This window comes from Populus nigra, chromosome 1 (genome assembly GCF_951802175.1).
Source record: "Populus nigra chromosome 1, ddPopNigr1.1, whole genome shotgun sequence".
Taxonomy (NCBI): Eukaryota; Viridiplantae; Streptophyta; class Magnoliopsida; order Malpighiales; family Salicaceae; genus Populus; species Populus nigra.
The window spans coordinates 44,410,658-44,426,857 of record NC_084852.1 but is presented as its reverse complement, the minus strand read 5'-3'; the positions used below and the strand labels follow the sequence as shown (position 1 = coordinate 44,426,857).

The following is a 16,200-nucleotide window of genomic DNA, read 5'->3' as shown; positions in this document are numbered from 1 at the left end:
ATTTTTTGTAATTTTTTTTCTATGAAATTATCTTAATCTCATGACCCGATATGTAGATTTAGCATATTAGTCTATGTTGTCTCAAGTATTTGTTTGTCATTTTTTAAAATAGAATTATTTTTTTGATTTCATCCTCCTACAATGAGTTGGTTAGGAATTGGGCTTCATAAGTTCTTTCATATTACTTTGTTTAGGGTTAGCCTATTCTCATAACTCGTGTCACGGATTCAAAGGGAAAACCTAGATTAACTCTTTTTTTATATATACTTTTCTTTAAATAGAATTTTTTTTCATTGTCATCCTCAAACATTGGATTGGTTGAAAATTGGCCTTAGTAAAAAAAAAAGATTTTCTTTCTATAAGGTTATCTTGTTCTTATTATACGTGATGTGGATTCATCTAGTTTATCCAGGTTGACTCGAACCACCCTTTTTTAAATGGATTTTTTTTTTCAATTTTATCCTCCAACATTGATTGTTTGCGAATTGGGCTTTATGATTTTTTTTTTATTTGCTTCATATGAGCTTATCACGACATTATAACCCAAGTCGTGAATTTTATTGTTTAACCAGTGTTAGTCTGGATCAATCCGATATATCATCTTCTTAATATTTTTTTAAAAAAAGATGTAATTCAGTATGTCACTATCTCAGTATGTCACGAATTTCATCTTTTGACATAAGGCTGACTAGGAATTGAGATTTATGATTTTTTGCAATTTTCTTTCTATGGAGTTATCCTGGTTTCATGAATTAGGACATGGGTTTAGCATATTAGCATGCGTTGCCTCAGGTATGTTTTTAGTCATTTTTAAAATATATTTTTTTGAATCTCGTTCTCTAACATTGAGTTAGTTGAAAATTGATCTTTGCATTTTCTTTCAGTTTGTTTTCTTTAAAGTTAGTCAATTTTCATGATCTATATCGCGGGTTCGAAGGGATAGCCCAGAATGACCCAGGTCTTTTTATATCTTTTTTTAATTGAATGTTTTCTTTTTTATTTTCATCCTCTAACATTTGGTTGGTTGAGAGTTGGCCTTCATAATTTTTTTCAATTTGATTTCTATGGGGTTTTTTTGTTCTTATTACATGTGACTAGGAATTGAGATTTATGATTTTTTGCAATTTTCTTTCTATGGAGTTATCCTGGTTTCATGAATTAGGACATGGGTTTAGCATATTAGCATGCGTTGCCTCAGGTATGTTTTTAGTCATTTTTAAAATATATTTTTTTGAATCTCGTTCTCTAACATTGAGTTAGTTGAAAATTGATCTTTGCATTTTCTTTCAGTTTGCTTTCTTTAAAGTTAGTCAATTTTCATGATCTATATCGCGGGTTCGAAGGGATAGCCCAGAATGACCCAGGTATTTTTATATCTTTTTTTAATTGAATGTTTTCTTTTTTATTTTCATCCTCTAACATTTGGTTGGTTGAGAGTTGGCCTTCATAATTTTTTTCAATTTGATTTCTATGGGGTTTTTTTGTTCTTATTACATGTGACGCAGATTCGATCGGTTTACTCAGGTTGACTCGAGCCTCCTTTTTTATCTTTTTTTATAATAAAAAATTATCAATATTTTCCTCCAACATTGGTTATTTGCAAATTGGGCTTCATGATATTTTTTTTATCTGTTTCATATGAGGTTATTTCGATCTCATAACTTGAGTAATCAATTTTACTATTTAACCAGGGTTGATCTGGATCAATCCAATATGTTGTTTTCTTAATATTTTGAAGAAAAAAAATATTTTGTCCAATATATCACTATCTCAGTATGTTGTGAATTCCATCCTTCTATATAAGGTTCATTAGTGATTGAGATTTGTAATTTTTTGTAATTTTTTCTCTACAATGTTATCTTGGACTCATGACCTAGGACATGGGTTTAATAGATTAACTCGTGTTGTCTCGTGTTTTTTAGTTATTTTTTAAATAGAATTTTTTTTTAGTTTCGTCTTCCAACATTAAGTTGGCTAGGAATTGGGCTTTGTAATTTATTTCAGTTTGCTTTATTTAGGGTTAGCTCATTTTCATGACTTGAGTTGTAAGTTTAGAGGGATAACTTGGATTGACTTGGTTTTTTTTGTTTTATTTTTTTAATTGAATGTTTTTTTTTCATTTTCATCTCCAACATTGGATTGGTTGAATATTGACCTTCGTAATTTTTTTTTAATTTTCTTTCTATGAATTTATCCAATTCTCATCACTCATGACATGGATTCGACTAATTTACTAAGGCTGACTCAAACTATTTTTTTTTACTCTTTTTTTAAAAAATTAATTTTTAAAAATTTGTTCTCAAACATTTATTGTTTGAAAATTATTTTTCATGATTTATTTTTTAATTTGCTTCATATAAGATTATCACGATCTTATAACTCTAATCATAAATTTTACTGTGTAACTAATATTAATTCGAATCAATCTAATATATATATCTTATGACTCCAATCATTAATTTTACTGGTTACGATTTTACTGTGTAACCAAAATTAATTTGAATCAATCTAATATATATATATATATATTCATTATACCAATGTCTTAGTATTCAAAGAGTACATCAAGAACTAGGAATGCGCCAAGTGCTGAGAAGAAAGAACTGGAACACTAAGGTGCTAAGAATTGTGCCGATTTCCTTGGAGACACGTATCGTTGGAAACTATCTTTAGTGGAGTTTATTGTAACTTAGTCCTTGTTGTTTAATATAAATAATTAATAGATCCTCATAGTCTAAAAAAATTATTATTTAATCCCTACACTTTAAATTTACTTGTACGTTAGTCCTTTTGTAAATTTCATATTCATTTTATTTTTTCTTTCTTGAAAAACAAAATACAGTAGTAAACGGGAAGATTAGACTATAAAAAAAGGGTATTTTTAGAGCAAAGAAACAGTACTAGTTAAGGATCCATTTAATTATTCTTGATACTACTTGGACTAATTAATTATTTTTATAAACTATAAGAACTAAGTTATAATAACTCTTTTTACTGAATACAAACTTATCCTCTCTCTTTTTTTTGTGTGTGTGTCCAGATGGGTATGCTTTTCTATTAAGGATGAAAGTGTTTATTTAAATTATATTGAGAATAGTTAATAAGAGAATCGCTATAAGAAAAAAAGAAAAAAATATTTCAAAATTAAGGGAGATTACTAGTTTATATATATATTAATATATTTGCTCAATTACTTGAAGTCATAAAGATTAATTAGTTTGTAAACAAGTGTTATGTTTGTGATGGAATAGTATAAAAGGAAGATATATATTCCATTGTAATTCTTTTAATAATAAAGAACTCCCTCTCTTTCAGATGGCTAATTAATGCAAAGAACAGCATTCGTGGGGTTAATTTTTAAAGAAGAGAATTTGTTGTGTTGAAAAACTTAAAGAATGATGAAATTAACCGGTACAGCCATTCTATTTTGTGCTTGTACAGTTGCCATATGACATTACTGATCTGAATCTATAATCCATTGAAAACACACGGTGCCTGCCGCATGTTTGCAGCTGCATCCCTGATTTACAAGCACCAGCTCTCTTGTTTTGGTTGTGTATTTTCTCGACATTAATGCAATCACCTCTTTTCTCTCCAAAAAGGAAAACGAATATTCAAACTGTGGCCCAGACGGAAAAGGAAACCTGAAGCATTTGTTGCTCAGCAAGGAATTTACTACTTAGTGCTGATTGTAATTAGTAACTAATTCAGAATGAAACCACGACTGATGAGTGAATGAAACCACGACTGGTGAGTTTCGTTTTACTTGAAGATATCAGCGAACGTTTCAAAACTTTATGACCGTAGTTGAAACCACCTGGCGACAACAGGATCAATCCTTTCACTTCCAAGGTGACCAAAAAGTACTCGTTTAACTCTGTTGGATCTATTTTTGTTTGAGCCAATCTACAACACTTAAAAAAAGTTTGGTTTTCATGGAAGTTACAGTAGACCCTGCTTGTACTTTGGGCTAGCTACAAGAAGCTTAGATATTTTCGATATGTAGAAATGTTCCCTCTTCCCAGACATAATTAAACCTCAGAAACAGTTGGAAAGTAGCTGACTAGGCAATAAGCCTGTGAATTTTCTCCCAGGTATACATGAATGTCATGTGTGAACTCATTCAGAGGCGGTACGTAAAGACAACTGGAAACGACAACCACTTGCATGTCGAATGATGATGAGAATCTAGGTGGATTATGGAAGCAGGTGAAGATTAACATGTTATATAATTGGTGTAGAAGGCCCAGGTTGTCTCTTTATACGGATCTCTTCTTTTGGCATCCTCTTCTGTGTCTTTTCTGACGCGTGCGCAACCAATTGCAGTGCCAAGACATAATCGGCAAATGCCTTTGAAAGATGCACATCCCTAAACTGCAATGCCATATGCCATAGTGACTTGGCAGTGACTTAAGGTTTGACATGGTTCCAATTCTTGTATCTCTAGAGATTCTAAATATTTTTACAGTCAACTTATTTATGCAAATAAAAGGACTCTAGAGGGGTATTTCTTACAAGAAAGTTGATCATGATTGCCACACCTTTCAAACGGGACAAATGGAAACAGCTGAAAAATCTATTCTAATTGATATTTGATTATAGCTAATAACATTTCATAGGATAATGTCGTTATCAAAGAATTCTAAATGAACTTTCGAGAATGAAAAATGATTCTAATTCAACTTTTAATAATATTAAGAGATGGACCATGGTCTTTGATTGAGGGTGGCATGGAATCTCTTCTGCTTTTTGTCTGCTATCAAAACTTCACCTTCCCTCCGCATATATTATTAGCTTCCTTCCATCCAAACATGGAAGAGGAGGATCAGAGAATTCAAAAATGTCAAACTTTGTTCAGGAATTCGAAGACGACGAACAGTTCCAAAGTGCCGGTGGCTCACAGCACTCTATCGGCAGTCCTAATCCTACTGAAAACGGTGGCTCAACTCCTACCACCTCGACGACCTCAAAAAAGAAAAGGAATCTTCCGGGAAATCCAGGCAAGAAAAATCACTTTATTTTGTTATCTAAATGCCATGGATACGTTCAAGACAACAACATATTTATACGAAAATGTTTAGTAGGTTTTAAGGAAAACATACACAATAATCAACACAAGAACCTGACTAGAGATAATCTTGTCAATGTTGAGGTACACTCTTTTGGTAAATTTTAGAGACATTTTTGTTTATGGAAAAACAAGTCCAATATTGACAGATTTCAGAAGATGAACTGTTTGGTGCAGTGTAAAAGTGGAATCCTTGAGTTTTTGACACCAAGAGTGCAGGTTTGAGTCTTGAGAGCAACTACCCCCTGCAAAAATATTGAAGCCTATAAAAATTACCTCTCGAAACTTTTTTAATACAGGTTTCAAGTAAAAGTCATGGCATGCAATTTTTTTCTAATGACATGATTCTCATAAGTCTTAGTAATCCAATCATATATGCTTATCGTCATGGGTACTTTTTTGGGCACCCGTCCTATATATATTAACACAGTTTTTCAGCCTTTTCCATTTCTGTCAAGAGTTCAGTATTTTACAAGCAACCTTATCTAGTTCGGTTCATAGGATTTCAATTTAACCTGTTTCTAACTTTCTAGTGCCAGGTTATTTTGTTAATTTCTGAAGCAATTGTTGAAAAAAATCATGTATATCTTTATGTTAATTGCTGGTATGATAATCCCATGTCGATTTAAGTAGTCTTCCCTTCAAATTTATTTACATATCCAAAAAGGGGGAAAGGATAAAGAGGCAAGTTGAACTTGCTGATCCTTCCTTTCATTTGGTTGCAACAATACAGAGTCGGTAGCCTCATAAAAAGAAAGGTCTTAATTTCAACGAAATTATCACTAGGTCAAAGTTTCTATTTATCCTGTAAAGATTCGTTCAGAGGACTTCCAAGCACATACTCGCAGAACTGCATTTGAGGAATTATTTACTTGAGTCACTGAAGCTATCCAATTGCCAAACTAAATTGTTGTTCTTGTCAATGCAACTTTACAGACCCGGATGCAGAGGTTGTAGCATTATCACCAAGGACTTTAATGGCAACGAATAGGTACATTTGCGAGGTGTGTCATAAAGGATTCCAGAGAGACCAGAATCTCCAGCTTCACAGGAGAGGACACAACTTGCCTTGGAAACTCAAGCAAAGGCAGAACACACAGGCTAAGAAGAGGGTGTATGTTTGTCCTGAGCCAACTTGTGTCCATCACGATCCAAGTCGGGCTCTCGGTGACCTGACTGGCATAAAGAAGCACTTTTGCAGAAAGCATGGAGAGAAGAAATGGAAGTGTGACAAATGCTCGAAACGGTATGCTGTTCAATCAGACTGGAAGGCACACACCAAGATATGTGGAACTCGAGAGTATCGTTGTGATTGCGGTACAATTTTCTCAAGGTGAAATTTAATGATATTATGTGAAATATAATTTTTTCAGCTGTAGAAAGATCAAATTCTGACTTAAGTTAATGTTCGAGTTTTAGTTCCTAGCTACTTGCAACAATAAAAAAAAATAGTATGTTCAATGATGAGATGCAGAAAATACAGATGATGGAAGATTATAAGAAAAAATGTAGTTACACTTTCATCAATGTTTTGTGCAGGAAGGACAGCTTTGTCACGCATAGAGCCTTTTGTGATGCATTGGCAGAGGAGAACTACAAAGTGAACCAGAATCTCGCTGCCACAGGAGGAATGTTACAAGCGCAAGAGCCTTTCAGTTCATCAATGCCAAGCTCGGACGCCTGCACAAACAAAAGCGCAGCAATGAATCTCACGATTTCTGCCGAGAACTCTGACAGTGCATTGAGACCGTTATCTTTGAACTCATCCGGGATGGTGATGTCGAGTAATTTAAATCCAAGAACTTCACTGCCTCTGGCTTGTTTTAGCTCTTTGGACGGATCAAATACTTCTCCTTTGGCAATTGGCTCTAGTTATACGTCAGCAACAGCTCTCTTACAAAAGGCTGCAGTAATGGGTGCAAAAATCAGTGACAACTCAATCGCCCCAATACTCTTTAAAGGATTTAATGGATACTCTACAACCAGCATGAACTCATCTGGGTCAGTCTTGGAGGGTTCTTCAATAGATGGTAGCAACATAAGACCACATGCTGCAAATATGAACGGTATATATTTGGGAGATACAGAGATGTTTGACAAGAATTTGGATCCAGGTTATCCAAGAAATTCAGTTTTTCAAACTGGGTTTTTTGAATCTCCTCTCCTTATGGACATAGAAAATGGAAATGCCGCTCATGCACTGGCCGGTGAAGCATACATGGGAGGCAGTGAAAAAATGACAGTTGATTTCCTAGGAGTGGAACCACCAACTGGTCATTCAGCTGTGGGGAGGAAGCGAAATTATGAAGGCAACATAATGGGGTTAGGATACTCGAACGCACAGCAAAACTTGCACAACTTGCATTCAGATTGGTAAACCAGTGAAGAATTCCGCTCGCACAGGCAGACCGGCTGCTTCCATAAATGTACTTTCTTTCCCAGAGAAGATAAAAAAAAAAAATCTGTTTTTAGCATTTGGTTAACATAAGCTCCAAGAATTTCAATAGATTTTTCAGTCAAGGGAATCCAAGCCCCGCACTCATGTTTATTGCTGAACTTCAAAGTTTTGAATGCCTAACCTATCTTGTGTTAACTAAAATCTCTCAGGACCCATCCTCTCCTGCAGATTATCATGTCCTTTGACTAGCGGGGAAGAGTGTAAACAAATTCAAAGAAGTTCAAAAGCTTAAATATGATTATTATTATTAGGCTCCTGATCTCTATAAGCTACAAGGTATTGAGATCTTCGAATTGTTTAATTGAGTCATACTTTTATATAACGTCTATAACATGGTACCTCCACTTGAGTTTAACTGTTGATCAATAATATTGACCAAGCAAATAATTGACATGTATCCATTTTATCATAAAAATTAATTAAAATGGTATTTAATATTTAAATAAAATTATGCTTTATAAGACAATTTTCAAATGTATCGGAGTCTCTCCATCATGGTTGTGGCACGTGTTACCAATCAGTTTTTAGTTTGGTATCAATGATTTTTTTCTTTCTCTCTCATTTTTATTTTTTATACTTGACCTTTTAAATTTTAAAAGTTACCCTTTCATTTGTTTTTTTTACATAATCGATCCATATTATTTTTATTACTATTTATTTTATTTAAAATGATTTATAAAATTATAATTTTTTTTATTTTCATTCTCCTTCAATCTTTTTATCTGTCAAATTTAGTTTTTATTCTTTTGATTGATATTTGTTTTAGTTGAGGTGATTTTTAAAAGAGAGTTTTTTTTTTTTTTTACGATTTCATCCTCCTTAAGTTTTTTTTTCTACTATATTTGATCCTCCTTCTATTAATTGCTATTATTTTTATCTTGATAAATTTTTTAATTGATATTTTTTTTCAATATCATACTTCACATTGATATTAAAATATATTTCCTAGAAAAAATTTAACTTAGGTTGCGGCATAGCACAGACCACCTATTTAGTTTAGAACTAAACTTGGTTATTGTTGTTGTTGAACTAATTGTATTATATATAATTCAAGTTTTGTGATAACAAAATAAAAATATAAAAGATGAGGTAAGTTTTAAAAAAAAGTAACAAAAAGAAATTCGATTTATCCTATCTGTTAGTCACAATTAAACTAGAAATTATGATACTATAACATTATTTATGAAAGCGATTTTCATATATTCAATTTTATTGGAAGTTTTGTAACTAGTTTTTGTAATTATATAGTAATGTAAACAGACATTTGTATGAATTTGATAAACAAAAGAAAGTTCGGGAACGATAAGCAGAATTTGAAAGTTCGGAAACATAATCCAAAAGCTCGATAATTTGGAAATTTAAACCAACAGGCCCTTGGTTTCTCCGTTTTCAATTGGGATTATTCCTAACCCTATATTTATTTTGTTCTTCATTACTGTTTCCCTCACAATTTGGCTTGTCTCTCTGCTCCTAAGATGTCACGTAGCTGGTGGGAGGTAGTTAGCAGTCCTAGATAAAAAATGAAAAAATCCAAGTAGAAAAAAGTGATTAAAATTCAAAATTATCTAGAAAAATAATTTAAACAACAAAAACATATTTTCAAGAGTCGTAACATTAAACTTGTAGAATCATCTAACAAAATCTAAACTCAATTCAATAGTAAAATTTAAAATTATAAAATTATAGTGTTTTTAATGGAATATAATTTTAACTGCTTGTTAACAACTTTACCTTGCCTATCTTATTTATAAATACAATCATGCAGTGTTTATTAGGATTATGTTATCTATTAAAGATATAGTGATGGAGAAGTTTATCGGTAAAATTTACTGTAATTTATTGATGATGGTACTAAAAATACTGGAAACCATGTGGGACAATATCTCATGATGGGCCTACCATGCTACGGATATGAACATATTTTATCAATTAGTGTCGTCTGTGAGAACAAGTCATGTAATTTACCTAGACTTCTTGTTTGGGACTTTGATGAAATCATTATCCCACTATATCTCTTAGGAGAAGAGGGCTTTGATTGCTTATATGACACCAAAGATATCTTTTTCATTACAAGCTCTTTTAAAGGATAAAAGAACAAATCTTAATCCCATTGTTCATAATAAAGATGATGCTTGGATCAGGCTGGCAGAGCATATCAGTGCTAACGAAGCACCAAACATGCAACCCGCGAGCAAGGAGCCCCCTGAAAATCTGGATAAGGTAAAGGTTGGAGATCAAGAATCATGTTTGACATGGACAGTTTGCTTAGACGAGATTTCAGTAGGGTCTGTTGCCAAACGCTTGCCATGTTCGCATGCCTACCATCAGAATTGCATCGCTCTGTGGCTGGTCAATGGTAACACGTGTCGTCGCTGTCGGTACAAGATGCCTTCTTAAAAATAATTGTATTGTTTGGATTTAGGGCATTCAACCTGACATCTGTACTGTATGCTTATTATTATTATTTTTAATTACACAATGCAGTCATTTATTTGAAAACGAGGGTGATTTTAAGATGAATGTTTCTTTTTCTTTTTTTTCATAAAACAGTTGAAATTAAAACTATACAATAGCTCTCCCTTTTTTCAATTTGAAAGAACAAGAAAAGGTTTTCTGGTGGTGACTGGAGATTTCTCAATATCAAATTCGCAAACTAGTTTCTCTCAATGATCCCGATGGCGTATGACTCAAGATATCACGTGAACAGAGGTGAGAAATTTGGACCCTCATAGAGACACTGGAGGCTTATACAAATATTGTTGACCAGCAATTCTCAGCAGTAATCAGATTAGTTCACTGATTAACCAATTATTTTCAGTTTTCCCTGGAAACAAACACATTGCAGTTTAGCAGCAAAGTATTTCCCTGGCACAAAAATGTAAGAAGGAATTAAGAAAAAAATAATAAATTTTAAGTTACACCACCTTCTGAAAACAGGGAGTGGTTCCCCCATTCCAATAAAGTGTCCCTTGTAATCTACCAGAAATGACTGAATTAGAGCTTATGTAAGAGGCCAACGGTTCTGTCTAACATTACGAATCAACTGACAAGTATTAACACTCAACAAATTTCCAGAAAAATGAACACGTAATAGCACAACAACAATCCCAAACTATGAAAGCAGATAAATTTACAGCATGTACCATTTCATACCTAAACAAACAAGAGTATTCTCTCCTTCCACACGTGAAGCATATAACATCCTTTCGATGGGCACTTTGAGTTGAATGCCATGTCAGGGACCAGTTTCAATCAGCCCCGTTAGAGATGTCATATTGACTTGGATCAGAAAACTTTCCACTCACTATAACATGCTTCTTGAAACAAACTTCAATGATCACGAGAAATTTTCTGCCCATCTGCCAAACCAGGTTCCATTCCAAACTCAGCAGCCAACACCTGTATATCTGGTGTTATCTCCCAGTTGGCTTTATGATCCCAATTTGCGTGTCTTGGCTGGGTTCCACACCTCTCCAATCCACCAATACTATCAATCTGACTTTGTAAATCTTCAAAATCCTCATCAGCAACAGCTTGTCGTTTCCCCACTTCTATATCAAAGCTCCTTTTGGGCACCTCTGGGCTCAAGACATGGCTCAACGGCATTGAAGCAGCATAGCCAGAAGATGAATCAACCAGGACCTTTGCACGGAACTTGTTCTTTGATTTTGGAATTTTTGTGAAGAAAACCTCCAGAACATTACGAACACAACCAAGGTTGTAAGGATTCATCTTTCCATCATACCTATACCTGAAGTTCTCATATGTTGTCTGCACAAAAATAAAATAACTTGCAGGTTGAGTAATGAGGAAAAGCATTTGGAACAACAGAGAACGTGGGTGAAGAGAAAATAGCAACCTGATTGGTGCATATCAGGTACAGATGAAATGCAGTGAGGCCTCCAACAAACCAAGCACATATAAATGTGTATAATACCAGGATTCCTGAAACAGGAGACTTCAGAAAGGCCCTCCATATATCACAATGATATGTATCCATTATCTTCCTGATGTTGACCCAGCAGAATGCAAGAACATAGAGGCATAGAATAGTTGTGGAAGACACAAACATGAAAAAGAATCTGTAATTCCTCTGTCAACAGAACACTCTTACCAGTTAGGCCTATGAAGGTCAGACAGCATTTTACAACAAAACCCAGTAAAGTAAAATCAGGAGGATCTTAAGAGATCAGATCTATCTATTTTTTGCCTACTGGAGGATCAGGATATCATTAGTTCTCCGTGCCATTTAAAACAAAGTTTTCACAAACAATAACTGAATACATTAAAGAATCATCTTAAGTGCAATCAACATCATTAGTCAGTCAATCCAGATTGTAGAATATTTCAGCTCTTTAGCCCAGGCCTTGTATCTCATGCACCCCCACAAAGTCAACCTGGAAGCTCTGAAGAATACTTATTTAGCTATATTGTGCAATCCTATGATAAAAAAAATCTTCTCCGAGATAAAACAAATTACAGAACAAAATAAATGACACAAGTCTCAGATTACTTATCAAGTATTGAAATTTGAAACATAAAAGTTCATGCCAGATGATCTAGGTTCAAACTACTAGCATGAATATGATCATTTAACAGGTTGTTGATTTGACATATCACTCCTAACTAAATCACCCCCCAAACCTCCTCTCCAAATAATTCGGTTTCGAAATTCTAATGAAATCTTACACAATGGCCAGCTCCAAGAATATCTACTGTGTATAGAAAACAAAAGAAAGAAAATCACGCATTCTTCACTAGCTCAATCTTTTTGCTTTTTTCTTTTCCAGTCCCTTTTGGCAATAAAAACATCCAAAGAAAGCTAGGGGATTCAATATCTGTCACACACAGTAAGCGCATAACTATAAATGCACTCACCATGAACTACCACAGTGGCATGCCTAATCACAGTATATTCAGTTGTCATTGGGTATATACTACAAAAGCATTTCAAACCATTTTATCTGATATATGTGGTGGAGGATGCACTAATAGATGAGGGAGTTGGAGGCCATCATATTGACCCTAGGCAAGCCAAAAGGTTTAAAATTGATGGAAGCAATACATTCAACCAAAATGTGAATGTACAAAAAAATTAAGAAAAGATAAGAACCAAATCCATAATTAAATCAAATTATGCATGATAGAACACTGTTAAACTGGAAGATACCTTGCCAATACATTGCCCCACCCACGGACAATGATGATCAAAACGCTCAACGCAGTTGTTGCATATAGAGCAGTGAGAGCATCTTGGTGAGCGATATAGCATGCACGTTTGGCAGTATTTGACCTTGACTACCATCCCATTCACCATAACATCTTTTGTGGGAGGTAAACTTGGGCCAGAAACCTGACTTCCTGGCCAATCAGCAGATATACTTGAGCCTTCATCTTCTGGAGGGTGGAGATTACGAGGAATAATACCTGGATCTCTTGCAGAAGTAAGGAAGAGAAGAATAATAACCTGAACAGGTTGACAACCCAATGACAAAAGCCAAATTGCCAAGTAAATTCACTGGAATATGTAAGAACTTGTACATTATAAGGTCAGTCAGCAATGATGTTAGCACTGTTTTAGCTCACAAAATGCTCAGAGCAAGAGCAACAAAAGAAGTATGAGATATCATACGATTTCATGTTTGATTGATGACCATTATCCTGCCATGTCAAAACTCAAGGGAAGGAAAAGCAAGACAAGTTTCTCTCAACCTTTGAATCAAAATAACTCGATTCCTTTTTGTCTAATGTCAAAGTTCTGACCTTTACAGGCTGTATATCAGTCTCCAAGAAATGAGAAACATAAATCAACTAGAAATTGTACAGCCATGTAGCCAAGTTGAGAAGGCTTCAATTTTACAATACGGTTCCAAACTCCTTTTCCACTGTTTTCTCAGAACTCAAGTCTCAAAAGATTTTGGCTGTGGGGCCAGTGTGGCTATAAGCAAATTTAACTATAACTACTTTCAGGAAATCAATTTGGATGAAGCTCCACAGCTCCTTTCCTTTTATGTTTTACATCAATCTGCTTCATTTTACCAACATCTTTCAGGATAGATTTGGTGATACAGGGACCTGTTATGACATTTACAATGATCTCTTCTTTTTTTATTTATCTATTTATTGGTATATTAAGGTTCATTTTGGTAAAAAAAAAAAATTTGTCAATGCTGGGAAGTGATGGTAATATATTATGAAATAGCTCTAATTGAAGATCAGTAAAAGAGGAATGACTCACGTATGCTGTCAAGACGGCACATATAACTACAATATAATCACCTAGCTGGTGTTGGAAGTCCTCAATGAGCCTTCGAGAAACAAAAGCGGAAAATAAGACTACTGGAATCATGATTAGAAGGATTGTAAGGAATAGCGACCTGACATCTGGACCAAAAACTAGTCTACCCCCAAGGCAGAATATCTGCAGAAGAATTAAAGGATCGAGTCAGTTGTAGGTTTGCTTAATTCATGATCTGTACATTTCACATGCTCTGCAGCCGTAAACGGTAAGCATGAAGCAGCACACTTGATAGCTATAACTAGACATGAATTAAATGATACACCACCCTGCTCGATTCAAAAGAAAGAAAATAAAATGAAGGATCCATACTTAGACTGTGAAAGATTCAACCAATGAAACATGTTGAAAAGTTAATCACATGAAATAGAACATGTTATGTACAAACTACAAATATTACAAATGCAATAATCATTCTAGTAATTCTGTTGTTCTAAGAAAACACAGAACGAAAAATCAACAGATGCTGCAGGAAAATGATTTGTCTGCTAGATTATCACCTATTATATGTTAACAAAAACTTCTTCTTGGAAGCACAGTATGGACAAAGAACAAACATAACACTCGTAATAACTAAAGCAGTGATTTTTACTCGGATAGTTGGATATTGGGTCTTGACTATGAAGTTGCTTATAAACATTAGTGCATTTTACATGCCTAATGACTTCCAACATTGTAGCATTGATGTTTCCATGAATTTATTAGTTCAAAAGGAAGTATAATTAGTAATGCAAAATACTTATTATGAAACATTTAATTACTAAGATGGATTTAAGATTACATAAAGATTTTTTGGTGAAAAGATTACATAAAGATTCATTAGGCTGCAGAAACACTAGCAATTGGAAAGGGGAAAAAAAGATAGAATTTTGAGAGAAAAAAATTACTTGGGGGCAAATTATTTTCACTGATTTTGTAGGTAAAAAAGTTGTAAATTGGTTTGAAAGCTAAGAAACGAAGCGGGGTAAGAGCCAAAAACAAAAAGAAAAGCGGACAACATAAAACACGATAATAACAAACACGTAAAGACAGGGAGAGAAAATACAAGTGAAAGGGAAAGGGGAAACAAGTTGAAAAGAAGGTATTACATTGTTGCCTTTCCAAGCTTGATAGACTCGAAGATTACGAGCTCTATTATCGTTATGGCTACCCATAATTCGGCGATTAGAATCGGAAAGTTGATGCGTAGGCATTGGAGTTGACGTGTTGTACATTTTTTCTCCTCCACTTCCTCCTCGCATTCTCTCAACGCCCCCCATCAAAAGATATCCCTTTCACTCACCCTCAGATCTCCCCATTTACAATGAACAAGGAGATCTAGGGAATTATTATCATTTTTCAAACCTGTAGTGAAAAACAAAAAGAAACATTAAAGACAAAAGGCAAAAGGAGGGAGGCAAGGTAAACGGGCGGGAATGTTGGAAAGGAAATTTCTTGTTTTACCTGGATGTAAGAAGGGATGGATGGAGGTGTGAGAATCTCCCTACCGGAGGTGAAAGAGAGGGGGGCGGAGGGAAAAGGCAAGGCAAAAACAGGGAAAGACAGCTGATGAGAGAAGAAGAAGAAGAAGAACCGTGCTATTGCTTTCGTGGCCATTTTTTTCATTTTAACTAGAAAAAATAATAGACTTAGCTTTTTGAATCGGCGGATTTAATGATGGACTAATATTATTAATATATTTAATGTTATGATTGTTTTAAAAGATATATTTTATTTAAAAATATATTAAAATGATATTTTTTTTATTTTAAGAATTAATTTTTAATATTAATCTATCTAAATGATTTAAAAAATTAAATTTAAATAAAAAATTAAATTTTTATGATAATAATTAAATTATATATTTGTATAATAAAAATGTGATAATTATTTTTCTAACGGGTCCTAAATCCCAATCTTCTTTTGAAATTTGCATGATTCTTAATTATTTATTTCTGGTTAGCACAGGAATAAAAAGGAAAAGAAAAACAAATTAAGAGGGGATGATGACGTGGGCACGAGAATAGCTATAGGAAAAGGAGTCAAAGAGTAATTACAGAACAGCGATGCAATCGCAGCTCCCAAAGTGTTCTTTGGAGAATCTTTGGGTCCAAAAGTGGCACGTTCTTTTTATCTTTCGTTTCCTGTCTGGGCCCCATTCTCCGTCTCCCTCTTCTTTTCTTCCATCTGTGTTTTCTTTTTCGACGGAGGGCAGCTGTCTCTTCACGCCGAACTGCCATGGCCCTTTTCAAAGTCACTGAAATTAGGTTTTGGATTTTCTACCGGCCCGAGCCACAAAACATTCATAAAAATTACGTGTCTGTACATTATTTAAAAAAAAAAAAAAAAAAAACCTTGATATTTTTTTGACTCGATAGTGACCGGACTCAATACATT

The 16,200-nt window shown here is 34.1% G+C and overlaps 2 protein-coding genes across 2 annotated transcripts; one reads left to right on the top strand and one right to left on the bottom strand.

The window, feature by feature from the left end:
- The first annotated feature begins 4,834 nt into the window (after positions 1 to 4,834).
- Positions 4,835 to 7,475, top strand: LOC133689379 (zinc finger protein GAI-ASSOCIATED FACTOR 1-like). Its single transcript, XM_062109224.1, has 3 exons — positions 4,835 to 4,937; positions 6,005 to 6,401; positions 6,608 to 7,475. Exons 1-3 carry the CDS (start codon positions 4,841 to 4,843, stop codon positions 7,443 to 7,445), a joined length of 1,332 nt encoding a protein of 443 aa, XP_061965208.1. The 5' UTR covers positions 4,835 to 4,840; the 3' UTR covers positions 7,446 to 7,475.
- A 3,052-nt stretch (positions 7,476 to 10,527) lies between these two features.
- LOC133680479 (probable protein S-acyltransferase 7) lies at positions 10,528 to 15,427 on the bottom strand. Its single transcript, XM_062103463.1, has 6 exons — positions 15,268 to 15,427; positions 14,913 to 15,168; positions 13,765 to 13,947; positions 12,697 to 12,993; positions 11,386 to 11,619; positions 10,528 to 11,297 (listed from the first exon to the last, which is right to left on the bottom strand). Exons 2-6 carry the CDS (start codon positions 15,081 to 15,083, stop codon positions 10,857 to 10,859), a joined length of 1,326 nt encoding a protein of 441 aa, XP_061959447.1. The 5' UTR covers positions 15,084 to 15,168; positions 15,268 to 15,427; the 3' UTR covers positions 10,528 to 10,856.
- Positions 15,428 to 16,200: the final 773 nt, after the last annotated feature.